The sequence below is a fragment of the Solanum pennellii genome, chromosome 7, assembly GCF_001406875.1.
Source record: "Solanum pennellii chromosome 7, SPENNV200".
NCBI classification, from domain to species: Eukaryota; Viridiplantae; Streptophyta; class Magnoliopsida; order Solanales; family Solanaceae; genus Solanum; species Solanum pennellii.
Window position 1 is genome coordinate 26,571,535 of NC_028643.1, and position 19,183 is coordinate 26,590,717.

The 19,183-nt window shown below is 34.0% G+C and overlaps 1 protein-coding gene and 1 long non-coding RNA gene across 3 annotated transcripts; one reads left to right on the top strand and one right to left on the bottom strand.

Moving 5' to 3' along the window:
• On the top strand, positions 1–1,781 carry LOC107024218 (inorganic pyrophosphatase 1-like). 2 transcript variants are annotated; one of them, XM_015225151.2, is made up of 4 exons: positions 1–335; positions 439–560; positions 639–825; positions 1,172–1,781. In XM_015225151.2, the coding sequence occupies exons 1-4, from the start codon at positions 192–194 to the stop codon at positions 1,415–1,417; spliced, it is 699 nt and encodes a 232-aa protein (XP_015080637.1). In that variant the 5' UTR covers positions 1–191; the 3' UTR covers positions 1,418–1,781. The 2 variants fall into 2 exon arrangements, with proteins under 2 accessions (XP_015080637.1, XP_015080636.1); XM_015225150.2 differs by having other exon boundaries at positions 4–335; positions 1,154–1,781.
• Positions 1,782–2,702: 921 nt separating this feature from the next.
• Positions 2,703–13,978, bottom strand: LOC107025521. Its single transcript, XR_001457413.2, has 3 exons — positions 13,699–13,978; positions 3,349–3,451; positions 2,703–2,990 (listed from the first exon to the last, which is right to left on the bottom strand). It is a non-coding gene; the product is annotated as an uncharacterized LOC107025521 (long non-coding RNA).
• Between the last annotated feature and the right edge of the window lie 5,205 nt (positions 13,979–19,183).

Below are 19,183 nucleotides of genomic sequence, written 5' to 3' on the forward strand. Positions count from 1 at the left end.
ACAAGGGACAAGTAAAATTGAACGTAATTTAGATGTTCTCTTTTTTACCTTAGCCAAATAAATTTGGAACTTGTTGTTTCAAGTGGGAGAAGAGGACATCCAATATTGTGGAAGTTGCGGGTTGGTAATTGGCAGATCTGGGGAAAATTCAGTGGTTCCCGGCTCTACTTAACGCCGGGAAATCAGTGAATATGGTTGGGGCAAAAATCGTGATTATATTTGATTTTGATCGGACTCTCATTGACGCCGACAGCGATAGATGGGTCGTGGAGAATATGGGTCTAACCCATTTGTTCAACCAGCTCCGACCAACTTTACCTTGGAATGCTCTCATGGTTTATATTTGCGTGTTTTCATTAACAGTATTGGTATTTTGATTTGTTATCGCAGAATTTTGTTTTCTATTTTCTGATTTAACTGTGGGTGGGTGGTATTTAGGATAGGATGATGGAGGAGCTACATTCAGAGGGTAAAACTGTTGAGCAGATAGCTGAATGTTTGAAGGACGTTCCGTTGCATCCTCACACAATTTCAGCCATACAATCAGCTCATGATCTTGGGTATGTATTTCTTCTAAATAAATAAATTGTGAATGAAAATTTTCTATTTTGTAATTGTCATTTGGGGGCTTATTTCAGATGTAACTTAAAAGTAGTTAGTGATGCGAATGAGTTTTATATCGAGACTATATTGAAACATCACGGATTAGAGAGATATTTCTCGAAGGTGATTACTAACCCAATATCAGTAGATGGAGAAGGTAGATTGAGGATCTTTCCATACCATATGGCGTCTTGTAATCTATGCCCTCCTAACTTATGCAAGGTATCCATTTTCTCATTCTCTGAAACTAATTACTCATCCCAATAACTAGTCTTGATATCTCCCATGCATAAATTGTCCTGTAACAACTCTGGTTACCTTTTGTGAAGGTTATATTGATGAAATTATACAGAAAATTTTACAAGTACAAAGCTTTATGGTTGCGTCTTTCTCTTTGACCATGTCTCATAGGATTCATAAAATGATCTAAAGACATACTTCCATTGCCTCCCATGACATTTTCATGTGATTCTTACCATTAATTAGTAAAATTTTGCTCCTAATGATGCATTGCTACAAGTAGCAAATATCTAAAATATGAGCTGCCTAGGGTCTTGTTATTGAGCAGATCCAAGCTTCCTTGAGTGAGAAAGGGAAATCAAGATTCATATATCTTGGAGATGGGAGAGGTGATTACTGCCCAACGTTGAAGCTCGATAAAGGAGACCATGTAATGCCAAGGAAGGGCTTTCCATTGTCGGATCACCTGCTAAGTGATCCAAATCTTTTGAAAGCAGACTCTCATGAATGGAGCAATGGGCAAGAACTTGAAAGCATCCTACTCCAGCTTATTGAAAAACTATACAAGGAATAGAACATTTGAATTGTCACTGTATATCTCCCTCCAACATTTTCCAGGTTGAGGCCAGCCTGTAGGTTCGTGCACTAAATTGGTATCTGTTCATTTAAGCTTTATAAGTGGTTTTGGTCTATTGGAGCACTGTGCTTCAAGGCTCAAGTTGGGGTTGGCGCTTCAGTCTGGATGATAACAGTACCACAACAACTGTGCCTTGGTTCCAAACAAATCCATGTTATGAATTTTAATTGACCATGTTAATTCATTTAAACTCATGCTAGTATAATATACGTGTTTTGTACGTGTGTATTGTTAGGGCTGACAATTTTAGTTCATATAAGTGAAATGAAACCATTTTGTCCATATTAAATTAAATGGATCACCCATATTCTCTTTTTTCTTTTCTTAATGGATTAATATGATCTCAACCTATTTAAGCTCGTACAAATATGAATAAAATGAGTTACATGAGAATTCACATTCATTTCATATAAGTGAGAAATGAAACAATTTTTTTTTTTGGAAAACAAAAAAATTTGGGGGAAGGGGATAATTTTGTTTGTTTTTTTTTTTTTTAAAAAAAATAGATTTTTTGTTTTAGGTAAACAAAAAAAATTTAAGGGTAGGTTGGTGGAAGGTGGGGGGAGGGGGGTGCCCGGGGGATGGGGGTAAATTTATTTATTTTTTTGAAAATTTTTTTGGCGTTTTTTAGGGGTAGGTTGGTGAAGGCAGGGGTTAAATTTTTTTTTTTTCGAAAATAAAAATTTTTAGGTTAGGTTGGTGGAAGGTCGGGGCGGGGAGTGCGGGTGCCTATAGGGAGGGATAATTTTTCTTTTTGAAAAATAAATTTACTTAAATGGATAAGAACCATTTTATCTAAACTATATTTGCCCATATTATATTTGGACATTTAGATGGATTGTAATCAAAATCACTTTTTCTCAATCCATCTAAATCTAATCCAAATCAACCATTTGTCACCGCAGTGTATTGTGTTTATTCATAACAAATGTTGCAACTCATTCTCACCTTTACTTTTTTGTTGCAATTTTCAACTCATTTCTTTTCCATTAGTACTTTTATGTTTAAAAACATATACCAAATTTGATCCATAAAAATTTACCCCATGTATCTATCTCAAGTTAATATTTCCTTCCTAAGGAAAATCATGACAAAAACTTAATTTACTTTCTAATTATTTTCAAAGAAGAAGAAGAAGATTGCTATAACTTGTAATTAGTTTTAAAGTTTTAAATGTTAAGGGTTTTTAGTATAACTAAAACTAATATATATGCCCGCACTATGCGTGTATCATATTAAAAATTATTAATCACATTTATTGTTATACTAGACACAATATGCCCGTGCTGACACCGGCCCAACAAATTAAAAACAGATACATTAGTACAATTGATTTTAGCTGTTGAATCTCAAGCGGAACAACTTAAAATTGGAAAAATATAAATAAAAATAGAAATTTAGTAATATACACAAGATTCTTGGATCATTGAATTTCTCAGACTGATTGCAAGTTACAAGTAACAGCTCGCGTGTATCAATACTATTTCATGCCAGAATACAACGCTGTAACCTGCAAAAACAGAAACATTGATTAGTAAAACATAGCCAAAGAGCACAAATAAATCTACGCTTTTCATGGTTCATATAAATATATATATAAAATAAGATCTCAAATCAGTTTTACATGTTCATGTTCAATAATTCCTAACTTTTCATTAGGCTACAACAGGAAATAGCAACAATCTCTAGAGAAATGGAGGAGGAGAGCTTGAATTTCAACAAACTTGTGTTGCATTCGCATACAATGGATATAGAAGCAGAAAATCTCAAATGAAGATTTACATAAAAAAGAGTAATAAATATTTCATTTTTCATGTTCTTTGAGAGAAAAGACCTCCACAGAAAATCAATATTGCGAGAGAACTTACCTGTAATGATGGTGGCAGGAGCAAGTAGTGGCAATTCTTCAAGGAAAATTTGAAGCAAGTAATTTTGGCCAGCCCTTCAGATTAGGGTTGAGTTGGATGTTTCCTGTAAGTGAAAAAAAATCCCAAAATGAAAAATTATACATCAACTTTGATGCATCTGAAAATAGTAGCATTGAAAAATAGATATGAGAACTTCTGGGGAAAAAACCCAAAGAGGAAGATACAATCAATAATCACAACAAAAAAATTAAAGGTTTTGCAGAAAATCTCAAAAAAAATCATGTATTAAATGAAGATCTAGATATGCATAGAAAATGAAAGACGACGATTTGAGAAGATAATAAAAGTTGCAAGAGTTCTTTAGAAATTAAAAAAAATGTAAGAGTTGTGGAATTCTTCTCAACGTAGACATAAAGCAGTATAAAATATGCAACACAAATATGGTAATTGCAAAATTATAATCATCATATTGGTCCTAAAAGAAGATCTCAATAGATCTACGCGACAAGAACTATAGAAAGAATGACAGTTGGAAATGGAAAGTGGAAGCTAGGTATTGCGGTTATATTGGTGGGGCATTAAACTACAGGATGATGGAGGAATGTAAAGATCCAGAAAAATAAATAAATAAATAAAATAATGAGTACTTAAGGTGATTTAATTATTTTTGTATTAATTTAATTTAAATTCTATTTGACTAAGTTTAGAATTTAGTCTCCTAATCCTATTAGTTTTCTCTCTCTCACGCTTCTTAACTCTCTCTCTCTCTCTTTCTCTCTCACGTTCTCCATCTTTCTCACGTTATTCTGCCAAGCACAACAAAAACAAGAGAATATATCAACAGTTCTTCACGCTTGAAGAACTCACATGAAATTTTAAGAAAAAAAAAGCAACCAAAAACATTAAGGCAAATAGAAGTGTGGACGTTGAGGTAACTTGGACTGATTTTTGGAGAGAGTTTTGGGTAGAAAATTCTTCATTTGAACATCAATAAAGGTATGGGTTTCTTCTCTCTTGGCTCCTTTCCCAAGAGGCCCCTTACGATTCAAACTATTCATCTCGAAACTAAGGTTGTTCCCTGTTGCATTCCCTTGTCACTAGCTCCCTATGATCTTATGTTGGGTATTCTTGTTGGTAGAATTTAGGGATACTTGTTTGTGGTGATGATCTCGTTTTGAGTATGTGTCCATGACTATGTATCTATAATTTGTGTCTTATGAGAATATGAAAGTAAATATGTATGTATTTGTGCAAGATTTTGATCACGACTTTGAGTTTTTCTTTAGCATGTTAATAGTATAGAGATTATTCGTGTTTTATGTGCAATTAGAGGCTCTTAAAAATCGTGATATTCACATGATTGAAAATGCTAGAAGTTCTAATTAAAACATATGATCAAATCATCCCTCTAAACTTGCTTAAGAACCTTAACGAATGTACAAAAAAAAAAAACAAACGCTAAATTAACTCGTAAAAATGATGCACAAAATTGTGGAGTAATTTTCCAGAATCTGGAGATAAGTTGTAAATGAATTCTGAAAATTTTGAACAAAAAAAGAATAAAAAATAAATAGGTGAGGTCTGCAGGGATCGAACCCGAGACCTCACCAAAACATGCCTTAATAAAATAAATAAAGAGGAGTGCTGAAGGCGGGGCTCGAACCGGGGACAGGGGGCANAGGGGGCTGGTGAAATTCGCAAAGAAAAAAAGAATGGGGTAGGGGAGAGTCGAACTCGCAACCTAGGGGGAGGAGAAGGAGAAAAATCAAGTAAATAAATAAATGGGAGGCGTGGGGTTCGAACCCACGACCTCCCAGTACGCGCGAGGAAGGAAAAAAATAAAATTAAAGTTGCGAGGCGTAAGGATCGAACCCACGACCTCAGCGCTGAAGGGAGGTCCGAAATATCAAGGAAATAAAGTGAGGCTGTGGGGATTCGATCCCACAACCTCACTGCCACTCGCCCTTATTATATAAAAATAAAGACGGAGGGACTGTGGGGGTTCAAACCCACCACCTCACAGTCCCCCCTCAGCGAAATTGAAACAAAAATAAGGGGGGTTGTGGGAGTTTGGACCCACAACCTCCCCATAATAGTGAATTTAATTAAATTAAAAAGTTAAGAGGTTGTGGGGGCTCGAACCCCCAACCCTTCGTTTAATTAATAGTAAAATTTAAAATAGAAAATTTATCCCTTCATGTAAATATTGAGATTTAATTTAGAATTCTAATTAAAATAAGAAAATTTATTTCTTTCATGTAAATGTTGAGATTTAATTTAGAATTCTAATTAAAATAGAAAATTATTTCTTTCATGTAAATATGGAGATTTAATTTAGAATTCTAATTAAAATAGAAAATTAATTCTTTTATGTAAATATTGAGATTTAATTGAGAATTCTAATTAAAATAGAAAATTTATTTCCTTCATGTAAATGTTGAGATTTAATTTAGATTCCTAATTAAAATAGAAAATTAATTATTTTATGAAAATGTCGAGATTTAATTTAAAATTCTAATGTTATGAGTATTAGAAATAAAATCAACGAAAAATATAAATGATATCCAAGTGATTCAAAATTTAGGTTCCCGTGCCCAAACCTCCATATTGATACACAAGTCATACGTGAGTAAAATATTCAAGAATAATGCCATCTACTTAGATCAACAATCAAGATCTTGGCATATATGCAAGATACATAAGTCTTGCAATACATAATCTTATGAAAGTAAGAATCACTTAGCGGACTATGAATGAAGCCCAATGGCTTATTTGTATAGACACATAAGTCTAACATACCTTCAAAAATTAAGTGAACCTAAGATGTACATAATGAAATGATGAATCTTAGGAGGGTTAAGTACGAATGTAAGATACACTAAATGGCCAAGTGCATTGGCATATGATGAGATGAACTATGAAATGAAGAAATGAACATTCACGTAATAAGAGGTGAGTAAATATGAAAAAACAAAGGTGCCAATAATGAAGAATGTGGTGACAATCATGATGTGAGGCTAATGTATATGATGAGAGCAATCTCAAATGAGCCTAAGTAAATGTTACCACTACGTACTCACCAATGAGAGTGTAAGATAATGAAGAGATAAGTCTCTATGAACACTCTAATGAAAATATTGAGTTTAAAACACTTAATACTAATGATGAGATGAGAAATCATCTATTGAGCTATGATGTCCTCATACTAGAAGCCAACTTCCATGATGTATGAGTTGAATGTAATGGAACTTTATACTGAGCACCGATAGGCTAGCTATGAGCGGTGATGCCTTCTTTCGGGAAGAGCGGAGGTTCACGTTACTCTCATTTGATGAGACTGTCCGGCTTGCCGGGTATGGGTCTCCATACATCTCCAAGTCTTTGAACCTATATTGCCACTATAGGGATCTGGCGGGGTTAAATTCCCATATACGCTAGCATGTTATTGAGTCACTTTGGCCGGTGATTCCACCTCTTTTCTGTGTGGGGGAGACACTGGATTTCATGATGCTCACATGATCTATGTTGGTTAAAGTTAAAGTTCCCAATGAATGAATGAGGCCAACCTCAAATGAATGATATAAAGAAATGAATGATACCGAAGGTGTTAGGATAGGATAATCAAGAGGTGAGCTAGATTCAGGTAATGACATTAGGTTATTCCTGATCATTGCACAGCAAACCCGATGAAAGTCTTAAATCTACATCCTAGGTATAACTGGTGTTCACACTGGCTTATGAATGAACTGAAATGAGGTACGTATGAATGAATGAAGCAGACTCTGTGTTTGCTAAAGAAGGCTCCCTAGTTGAGGTCCCATATGTTGAGCCCTCATTTTGGAAAGTCTTAAGGTCAAGTCCATGATAACAAGGTCTCATGGCATATGAATGAATAATATGAAAGAAACTATGTGTTATATCTTATGTGCTATATGAAGATGTTACGTGTTGTGTGTAGTACGATAATTATAATGATGCATGTCACTCTCATGGTATAACTTTCCCAATCTCAAATTGGCAAGTCCACTGACTTGACTTCCAAAAATCATGTTTTTAGGAAAGAGTGATTCTTTCTCATGCATGTCCCTGGTGTGTGCTTGCATATACCCATACTTAGTACAAGTGTGTACTAATTCCATACAAACATCTACTTTTACGTGCAGGCACAGGTGGGCAGTAGAGCTACAGGTTCGTTGTTGCAGCTATTCGGACGTCAGCATTCATCCAGAGTTTGGTAGGTCCTCATGCTTTCGAGGATTCTATTGTTTTACATTCTAGCGTAAGTTTTAGAGTTGAGCTAGTGGAGCATGTTCCACTAGTGTTTCTTTCCTGTTTTGGTTCATACTTTGTATTGGTTCTACTTTGGCCGATATACAATTAATACTTAATGAATTATTTCTTTCAGTTGCTGATCTCTTAAATGTTAGATGGTTGATGATGAACGATTACGAAATATAAAGAATGTTTAGCAAGTATGATTAAAGAATCAAAAATTTCAAATTTTTTGCTAAATTAACTTATGTAAAGTAAGAATGACGTAAGTAGGCTTGTTTGCGACCTCTGAGAGGTCAACGACGTCGGTCTCGTCTGGGGTATAGATTCCGGTCGTGACAAAGTTGGTATCAGAGCACTAGGTTAAAATTTCGAGAATAATGAGTTCACATCAACCACATTAAGTAGTTTCTAAGTCATGGTATTGAAGTGCACCACTATCCTGGATTAGAGACTGCATGATGCGTATGAAAAATTTCCCTTCTTCTGATCTTATCGTGCTTTTCCTAATGTTTGAATTCTTGGTGTTAAGAACGTGTCTAACATCAATCCTTGTTGTTTTTCAGAGAATGAACACTTGGAGAACTAAGGGTCTGGGACGGGAGCAGCAACAGCTAGGGGTAATCAAAATCCACCCCAGGCTCCAGCTTAAGGAGTGGCCATGCCAGTTAACCCAGCTAGATTGACTGATGCTGAGGTGAGGGCATCTCTAGCCTAGATGGAACAGACCATCACGATGCAAGCTCAGGCTATGACTGCCCAAGTCAACCGACAAGATGTTCAGAGGGAGAACCCACCGGTTCGCTGCATGGCTGACAGACTGCGAGATTTCACGAGGTTGAATCCTCCTATAATCATAGGGGCTAAGACTTCAGAGGATCCTTAGGAGTTTATAAACGAGATGCATAAGATCCTGCTGGCCATGGGGGCAACTGATATTGAGAAGGCTGAGCTGGCTTACTACCGACTCAAGGATGTTGCACAGACTTGGTGCAACATGTGGCAAGATAGCCGTGTCCTAGGTGGAGTGCCAATCACATGGGAGCTGTTCAAGACAACATTTTTGGAAAGATTCTTCCCCAGAGAGATGAGGGAGGCCAAGGTTGAGGAGTTCATCAACCTTAAACAAGGATCTATGATGGTCAGGGAGTATTCCCTAAAGTTTGTGAAACTATCAAGGTATGCCATTTCTCTTGTGTCTAACAGCAGAGACGAGATGAGTAGATTCTTGACAGGAATTGCTGAGGATCTCGAAAAGGAGTGTAGGGCAGCTATGCTGCATGACAGCATGGACCTTTCCAGGCTTATGGTCCATGCCTAACAAGTGGAGGAAAGCAGAAAGAGGAAACAAACTAGGTAGGGAACAAGTCAAGGCAAGCTGATGAGAATTTTTCAAGGAAGAGTAGTACTGAAATCAGGGATAAGCCTAGGTTTAAGAAGGGACTCTGCCACCAAGGGGAGTCAATTTCATCCAAGGGTCGCCATGATAGAAATTCTGAGTCCAGAGTGAAGAGAAACAATGAAGTAGATACACCTCAGGAAAGACCACCTTGCAGGAAGTGTGGCAAACTACATGGAGGAGAGTGTATGAGGGGCACTAATGCTTGTTATAGTTGTGGCAAACCGGGTCACATGGTGAAGGATTGTCCGATTAGGAGAAGTCAAGAATAAGGGAAGGAGAGAGTTCAGTCTAATGGTCCAAGTGAAGAGGCTCCAAGGAGCGATTCTTCGCACTCAAGTCTAGGGGTGCAGAGGAAGGCACTTCTGGTGAAGTCACGGGTGAGTAGTCTTAATTAGTCCTTCATGTATTTGATTGTGTGTGGTGAGTATGCACTAGTATGAGGTTAGACTTCCTACTCGTAAGGCTATATTTCCTTATCTCTTTGTATTTTGTTGCTATTGGCTAAGTGTTCATAGCGATTAAGTTATGATCGAATTGGCATTACGATTTGTAATGGTAGTGTCATTCGGGGACAAATGTTCCTAGAGGGGGGGATAATGTAACGATCCAGAAAAATAAAAATTAAAATAATAGGTACTTAAGGTGATTGAATTATTAATTTAAAATCTGAAATTTTAAGGGCATAATGGTCTTTTCGCGTATTAATTAAAATAAAACCAGATTTGCATTAATTTAATTTAAATTCTATTTGACTAAGTTTTGAATTTAGTCTCCTAATCCTATTACTTCTCTCTCTCTCACGCTTCTTAACTCTCTCTCTCTCACGTTCTCCATCTTTCTCACGTTATTCTGCCAAGCACAACAAAAACAAGAGAATATATCAACAGTTCTTCACGCTTGAAGAACTCACATGAAATTTTAAGAAAAAAAAGCAACCAAAAACATTAAGGCGAAGAGAAGTTGTTCGTTGAGTGGTGTGGACGTTGAGGTAACTTGGACTGATTTTTGGAGAGAGTTTTGGGTAGCAAATTCTTCGTTTGAACATCAATAAAGGTATAGGTTTCTTCTCTCTTGGATCCTTTCCTAAGAGGCCCCTTACGATTCAAATTATTCATTTCGAAACTAAGGTTGTTCCCCGTTGCATGCCCTTGTCACTAGCTCCCTATGATCTTAGGTTGGGTATTCTTGTTGGTAGAATTTAGGGATACTTGTTTGTGGTAATGATCTCGTTTCGAGTATGTGTCCATGACTATGATCTATAATTTGTATCTAATGGGAATATGAAAGAAAATATGTATGTATTTGTGCAAGATTGTGATCATGACTTTGAGTTTTTCTTTAGCATGTTAATAGTATAGAGATTATTCGTGTTTTATGTGCAATTAGAGGCTCTTAAAAATCGTGAAATTCATATGATTGAAAATGCTAGAAATTCAAGTTAAAACATATGATCAAATCATCCCTCTAAATTTGCTTAAGAACCTTAAAGAATGTACAAAAAAAAAACAAATGCTAAATTAACCCGTAAAAATGATGCACAAAATTGTTGAGTAATTTTCCAGAATCTAGAGATAAGTTGTAGATGAATTCAGGAAATTTTGAACAAAAAAAGAATGAAAAAATAGGTGAGGTCTGCAGGGATCGAACCCGAGACCTCACCAAAACATGCCTTAATAAAATAAATAAAGAGGAGTGCTGAAGGCAGGGCTCGAACCGGGGACAGGGGGCTGGTGAAATTCGCAAAGAAAAAAAGAATGGGGTAGGGGAGAGTCGAACTCGCAACCTAGGGGGAGGAGAAGGAGAAAAATCAAGTAAATAAATAAATGGGAGGCGTGGGGTTCGAACCCACGACCTCCCAGTACGCGCGAGGAAGGAAAAAAATAAAATTAAAGTTGCGAGGCGTAAGGATCGAACCCACGACCTCAGCGCTGAAGGGAGGTCCGAAATATCAAGGAAATAAAGTGAGGCTGTGGGGATTCGATCCCACAACCTCACTGCCACTCGCCCTTATTATATAAAAATAAAGACGGAGGGACTGTGGGGGTTCAAACCCACCACCTCACAGTCCCCCCTCAGCGAAATTGAAACAAAAATAAGGGGGGTTGTGGGAGTTTGGACCCACAACCTCCCCATAATAGTGAATTTAATTAAATTAAAAAGTTAAGAGGTTGTGGGGGCTCGAACCCCCAACCCTTCGTTTAATTAATAGTAAAATTTAAAATAGAAAATTTATCCCTTCATGTAAATATTGAGATTTAATTTAGAATTCTAATTAAAATAAGAAAATTTATTTCTTTCATGTAAATGTTGAGATTTAATTTAGAATTCTAATTAAAATAGAAAATTATTTCTTTCATGTAAATATGGAGATTTAATTTAGAATTCTAATTAAAATAGAAAATTAATTCTTTTATGTAAATATTGAGATTTAATTGAGAATTCTAATTAAAATAGAAAATTTATTTCCTTCATGTAAATGTTGAGATTTAATTTAGATTCCTAATTAAAATAGAAAATTAATTATTTTATGAAAATGTCGAGATTTAATTTAAAATTCTAATGTTATGAGTATTAGAAATAAAATCAACGAAAAATATAAATGATATCCAAGTGATTCAAAATTTAGGTTCCCGTGCCCAAACCTCCATATTGATACACAAGTCATACGTGAGTAAAATATTCAAGAATAATGCCATCTACTTAGATCAACAATCAAGATCTTGGCATATATGCAAGATACATAAGTCTTGCAATACATAATCTTATGAAAGTAAGAATCACTTAGCGGACTATGAATGAAGCCCAATGGCTTGTTTGTATAGACACATAAGTCTAACATACCTTCAAAAATTAAGTGAACCTAAGANTGTGTGCTTGCATATACCCATACTTAGTACAAGTGTGTACTAATTCCATACAAACATCTACTTTTACGTGCAGGCACAGGTGGGCGGTAGAGCTACAAGTTCGTTGTTGCAGCTATTCGAGCGTCAGCATTCATCCAGAGTTTGGTAGGTCCTCATGCTTTCGAGGATGCTACTGTTTTACATTCTAGCGTAGTTTTAGAGTTGAGCTAGTGGAGCATGTTCCACTAGCGTTTCTTTCCTGTTTTGGTTCAGACTTTGTATTGGTGCTACTTTGGCCGATATACAATTAATACTTAATGAATTATTTCTTTCAGTTGCTTATCTATTAAATGTTAGATGGTTGATGATGAACGATTACGAAATATAAAGAATGTTTAGCAAGTATGATTAAAGAATCAAAATTTCAAATTTTTCGCTAAAATTAATCTATGTAAAGTAAGAATGACGTAAGTAAGCTTGTTTGCGACCTCTGAGAGGTCAATGACGCCGGTCTCATCTGGGATATAGATTCAGATCGTGACAAGGAAGAAGGTGAGTTAAAGATCAATAAATATACCTAGAGTTTTCTAAAGTAATGATGTTAATTTTTTATTAATAAGGTTGTTCTATTTGATAAGTAAGCCTCAACCTCTAGCTACTCCCTCTGTTTAATTTTAGTAGATTTTTATATCAAAAATAAATATTCCATCGTTCATTTTAGCAAAAGTTAGAATAGTAATCTAAGCTAGGAGTGGATCCTTTTAAAGTTTAAGTAGTTCACTTAAGGAAGCATGAATATAAGTGAAAGAAGTAAAACGAAGAATCTAAGTGACAACAATCAAAGAAAGCCGAAGAACAGGACAAACAAAAGGGAAGGAAATTCAACGCATGAATAATCACAATATGCTACAGGAATAATGACAAGTAGCTAATGTAATGATAGTAGACAAACATTTGAAATATACTATTAAAATTGGTAGAACAACTTCATTATTTTTCTAGATACTCATCTCTAAATCTCAAAAAAAGTCATTGATCTAACTTTAAATAATTGGCAACGGAAGGATGCATTACCTATGAAGTGTTAAATTAATCATTTCCTTCTTGATTTTATGCCTATCCTTCCCGCAGACTTGTATTAATGAGCTGAACTCCTATCTACGTTCTACTTGTTTGTAGATCACTCCCTCTACCAAGAGGTAAAACCTTCTATCCATTTATGTCAATGTACATCCCAAAAACAACTTTCGGTACTTATCAGATTCAAACTCTATCGAGCCATACAACTAAATTTTAAATCAAAGCTTTATAAATTTATTCAGACAAATCTAGAAACAGGCGGTAGCAAATTGAACATAAAAAGAAAATTGAGGGAAAAACATATGAAGATATGCCAAATCTACAGGCAAATGTAGAGACATGCATGAGAAAAATTGAGCGTCAAAAGATAGTAGAGGAAAAACAGAAAACTATTAAATCAAATCTGAAAAACCAAGACCAAAACAGAGAGATGACAAAGAGTTACCCTTGAAATTGCAAAAGCCAACATGATCACTCTAAATAAACTGAGTCGCACATATTATTAAACAGGTTGGGTGCATAAAATTAACAACATACCCTTGATTATAAGATTCCTTCTGCACAATCAACTTGGATAATTTTATCCCAAAATTAAGCGGAATACAGAATAAGCAGTGTGTCAACTTTGTCGAATCAGAGTTCTATGGCAAGTATATGATAATATTGCGAAAATTATGGCAAAACAATCCCACATAATATAGATACGAAAAAACAAGAATTAGCTTGAAAAATACAAAAAGAGGCAATTACCCTGAAAAAGTTCACCATTATTGTCGGGGAGCTCCAATTTCCGCCCCAAACTCTTCTTGTCTAACACCAAAATAGTTGAGAAAATCAGAAAACAAAGATGCCTGACAAATTGTTGTTAACAGAAAAAAAAAATTATCATTTGAACAAGATCTCAATGTGTATTCTATGTCAATTGTCAAGTGAGGACAACTGGAAAACATAGCAATTGTTCTTTAAAGTTCTAAAGAGCAAAGAGAAGAAGAAATATATGTGGTGTCCGTAGATTTTAAAGAAACGTGGAATGAGAATTCTTTAAATTAAATAGTAAGACTAATATACCATCTAATGTGAATTTAATTCCAAGAAACTGACAGGTTGATACCAGTTTCTTCACTCATACTTCTAATATAGGATAATGACTTATATCAGTAAATATCAGATCCTACTTGGTTATCAATCTCTCCCCTAAAAAGCATGTTTTTTTTATCAATGCACAAAAAAAATATTTTGTTGCGAATGAACAAGATATTGAGAAATTGTCCATACATAAAATCCGAATCAGTAAATATCAAATCCTACTTGGTTATCAAAATCTTTATCATCATTTAATTATGTATCACAACATAATTAAATTTCCATGAAATTAAAGAACGAACACATGATCATTTAATTGCTTCTAGTATACAAATTAAAGATAGTATTAAAAACACTCCTAAACTTGATGTGGATTATAATTTTAGTCCCGCGACTAATAACAGTCTTACAAACACTCCTATACTTGATTAAGTAATTTAAAAACACCCCTCTTATGCCACATATTATCCACTGTCATATCCCTATTTTCCCCAAAAACTTTAAATGTTTTGAAATAGAAGAAAAAGAGTTTTTTCAATTAAAGTGACATTTTGAAAAGAAATTATTTTATTATTCAGAGTCGCCACTTGAAATCGAATTTTGATTTTCCAAGTCACCTTATTTAAATTCCTAATCAAAATGAAATTTAACTCTATTTTTATTGATCTGCGACCTAGAAATTTGGGTAAGGATTCTATTGACCGAGGGAAATATAATAGGCACCCCTCGAGTCCCGTGGTTCTAGCTCGATCACTTTATTGATTTTAGTATGAGTTGACTTAATTTTTTGGATATTATATCATTTAACTTAATAACAAAAAAATATTTACCCTCATTCTTTGATTTATTTTAAGCATATTTAAAATTGTCGTATTTATTTTAAAATGTGTCCATTAATAAAAAATACGTGTAATCGTATAAATTTACTCAAGCAAAAATAGAATAAAGCTAAAAAATGTACCCTTACGAATTTGAAAATTGGAACGCCTGAATTTTCTTTTTTTACTTTTTTTTTTGTGTATTGTATTTTTTTTGTTACGAGTAGAATATATATATATATATATATATATATATATATAGAGAGAGAGAGAGAGAGAGAGAGAGAGAGAGATAGATAGATAATTGTTAGAAACTAGGACTTATGTAGAGATGAGATTTTAGTGTGTGGATAATTTTGAGATTGTTTTTTTAGTTAGCTTTAAAATAGGAGATAAAAAATTTATGAAATTTGGAATAAATGAATTATAACTCTTTTGAGAATATTTTTCCCTTTTTATTTTTCTTCTCTTTTTTTATTCTTTCCTCTTTTTTTTCCCTTAACTTTATGGTCACAATTTCTTTTATAACATCTGTTTGTTTTTCATTATTTGTTTTAACAATTATTTTTTTTAACTGTATGTTTTTGCGCTTTTTTTTGAAACTTTTCTTTTGTTCCTTTTTTTCTTTTCAAATTGCATCTAAAAAAACATAATAGAATAATAAAAACAATAATAAAATATAATGCATCTTTAATTTACTTACTTATTTATTTTTCCTTGTAAGAAGCGTTTTCGATTACGTTTTCATAAGCATTTATAAATTCTCAAAATAACTCACAACATACATCACAAAAAATTATATTACAAAAAATGATATTACATAATAATTACATGATGATGATGACGACGACGATGACGACGATGATGACGATGATGACGATGACGACGAGATGATGATGACGACGATGACGATGATGACGATGATGACGATGAGACGATGACGATGAGACGATGATGACGACGACGACGACGATGACGATGATGACGATGATGACGATGATGATGACGATGATGACGATGATGATGATGATGACAATAATGACGATGACAACGATGATGATGACGATGATGACGATGATGATGATGACAATAATGACGATGATGAAGATAATAACAATAATAATAATAATAATAATAATAATAATAATAATAATAATAATAATAATAATAATAATAATAATAATAATAATAATAATAATAATAATAATAATAATGATAATAATAATAATAACAACAACAACACCAACAACAACAACATCAAGAAAAAAATCATATTATTGGAATCGAATTTTCTTACAAGCATTCCATTTAAATCATGCGAGAATTTAGAGTTACCTTGTCGTGAAAATTGATTCATTACAAAAAAAATTGCTACAATCTACTGATTTCAAAAGTTAATATTTACTTTAAAGAGCTGCGAATTCATAACCTTGTGCAAAAACCTCAGACGCTAACTTAATTCTCAAAATAAAAACACACTTTTGTTATTTTTTTCTATGTGTTTTTTTCTATCCTCTTCTTCTATGTATCTCTGTGTCTCCTTTTCTCTCTACTAAGCATGTCTTTTTATAATAATTTTTGGGTATGTCTGGTGCTAATTAAAAGGAAGGTGAGAGAGTTAGGAATTTAGTTTAAAATTTAGGATTGGATAAAGGAATAAAAATAAAATAAAAGTAATAATATAATGCTAATTAAACAAAACAAAACAAAACAAAACAAAACAAAAAAACAAATAAAAAATCAAAAAGAAGAAGAGGAAAACATGGGTGGTGGGAAAAAATTGGAAAAAAAATTATGCACTATAAAAGAAAATGGAATGGAAGGAGATTTTTAGAAAAAATAGGTTATGGGGAGTTTGAGGGTGATTAGGATAGAGGGTAAGATACTTTGAAATTTTTAGGATTCTTCTTTTTATCTTTTTATTTTTGTTTTTATAATATATATTATTATTTTAGACTGGTAAAAGTTGAAGGATTAACATTGAATTCACCAATTTTATTTATTAAAATTTAAACTTAGATTTTGTTGTAATTTTGAGATTCTATTTTTTTTAAAATTCATTTTAAATAAGAATCTATAATAATATTGAAGTATTAAAAATGGTGTAATGATTTTTATGTTTTGGTTAAAAATTAGGTGTTCACAGTATGCCTCATTTGCTTGGAAACATGAAGAGTTTTCATGCAAAGACGTGAATAATGTGACTAATTTTTTACTATGACATTATCGAAAACATGAAAATATGTAAAAGAGAAGAGTTTTGATTGCTCCATAACTTTAGACAAACTACCTATCCTGGGTTAATGATAAGGAGTCAGGTGTAGTTCATATATAGGAAGGGACGGGAGATAAGTTAGGTAGTCGAGTGAAGTTCTGTCAAGGCTCCGGTTCGTAGCTCCAACTATTACATTAAAAGAAAAAATACAATAGGAGAGAAAGGAAGGATACAAGATCTTATCTACTCCACTAGTCCCGAGTTTTTATTTTGAATATTCTGTTATCGCTTCACCCCCTTTGGATAGAAACATCGATTTCAAACTTTGATCTTGATATTTGAATTTAAGATCTGAAACTTACAGTTTGACTTGGGCTGTTGACCCTCTTCCACATGATATTCTTCGATTCTTGTTTTCTTGAAAAAATGATTACTTATTGTTGAACATCAAATATGTGTACTATGTAAATGCATGCCATAATAACAAAACAAACAAGACGAAACAAAATTTTCTTCCCCAGTTTGCACTAGGAAAAATTTGTAAGTTATTGGTGAAAGTTGTAAAAGTCTATAATAGACATAAAAGTAATATTTCATACCCATTATATATATAAAATAAAAGAAAAGAAAAATTTGTGCACGAAAAATGCAATCAGAGGTTCTTATGTCCTGTGAATACATGAAAAATAAGATAGAGGTTATTGTGCCCTAAATGCAACTAGGGGTTGTTGTGCCCTTTTAAGAGGTGAAATATAAAATAGGGGTTACTGTGCCCTATATACAAAAAGGGGTTATTGTGCGATGTGAAAACATGGAAAAAGTAAAATAGGGGTTATTGTGCCCTAGATGCAACCAGAAAATATTGTGCCTTGTGAAGGCATGAAAAATAAAATAGGGGTTATTGTGCCCTATATGCAACCAGAGGTTATTGTGCTCTGTGAACTCGTGAAAAACAAAATAGGAGTTATTATGCCCTTTATGCAACTAGGGATTATTGTACCCTATGAAAACATGCAAAATAAAATAAAGGTTATTGCACCCTATATGCAACCATGATTACTCTACCCTGTGAAGACATGAAAAATAAAATAGAGGTTATTATGCCTATATGTAACCAATATTATTGCGCCCTCTGAAGACATAACAAATAAAATAGAGGTTATTGTGCCCTATATGCAACCAAGAGTTATAGTGCCATGTGAAAACATAAAATAAAATAGGAATTATTAAGCCCTATACGCAATAAGAGATTATTGTGCCCTATGAAGACATGAAAAATAAAATAGGGGTTACTGTGCCTTGTGAAGACATGAAAAATAAAATAGGGGTTATTGTGCCTTGTGATGACAAGAAAAATAAAATAGGGGTTTATTGAGCCCTTTTTGCAACCAAGGGTTATCGTGCATACTTGTAATACTCCGGAAGTCTAAAGCCTAATCTAGAGCCTAATATGAGAGTCTAAGAATTATAACACTTTTTAAAGTCAATTATAATGTATTTGATTCATTTAGGAAGTGTTAGAATCAAAACGTCAAGAATCGTCCGAAAACTAGTTGAAGAGGTGCTAGTGTGGTTTAGCCAATTTGACTAAGTTTTAGGAGTCGGAAAATGATGAGTTTTGGTGGAAGGGTGTCTAACACACATTATAGTTAGTTTATAGTCGAAACGTTTGGGTACGACTCCCCAAGGACCTACCAAGGGCCCTTGAGGAGGATCCTTGCATTTGGCAAAAAGCTGCGAAAAGGCAGTGTCCATTGACGAGTGCAGGCAACGATCCATTGGTGAATCGATGGGGCGTCAATGCCTCCGTCGATGAAGACTTAGCCAAAATTTTGAAGGGGTCATTTTGGCAACTCTCTGACCAAATTGACGTACCAACAAGACGGTTGGTCCCTTTGGCCGTCGATTGACAAATGGCGCGTGAACGTGGCCTCGTCTGTCAAAGAGGCTGTTTTGCTGCACGTTTTTGGTTAGTTACATTAGATTAATTAAAGGGTTATATAATTATTTAGGGGTTAAGGGAGACTTAATTAAGTTAGATATTTACTCCTATAAAGTCCCCAAACCTATTTAGACTAAACCTAACCCTCATAATTCTCAAAACCCAATTTCTCCTTTC

What these genes read in the sequence shown, in the direction of transcription:
- LOC107024218 (XM_015225150.2), top strand. Translation starts at nt 192, where the DNA reads ATGGTTGGGGCAAAAATCGTGATTATATTTGATTTTGATCGGACTCTC. An exon ending in TACCTTGGAATGCTCTCATG is followed by an intron (nt 336 to 438) that starts GTTTATATTTGC and finishes GGTGGTATTTAG; the next exon opens with GATAGGATGATGGAGGAGCT. An exon ending in GCCCTCCTAACTTATGCAAG is followed by an intron (nt 826 to 1,153) that starts GTATCCATTTTC and finishes TGAGCTGCCTAG; the next exon opens with GGTCTTGTTATTGAGCAGAT.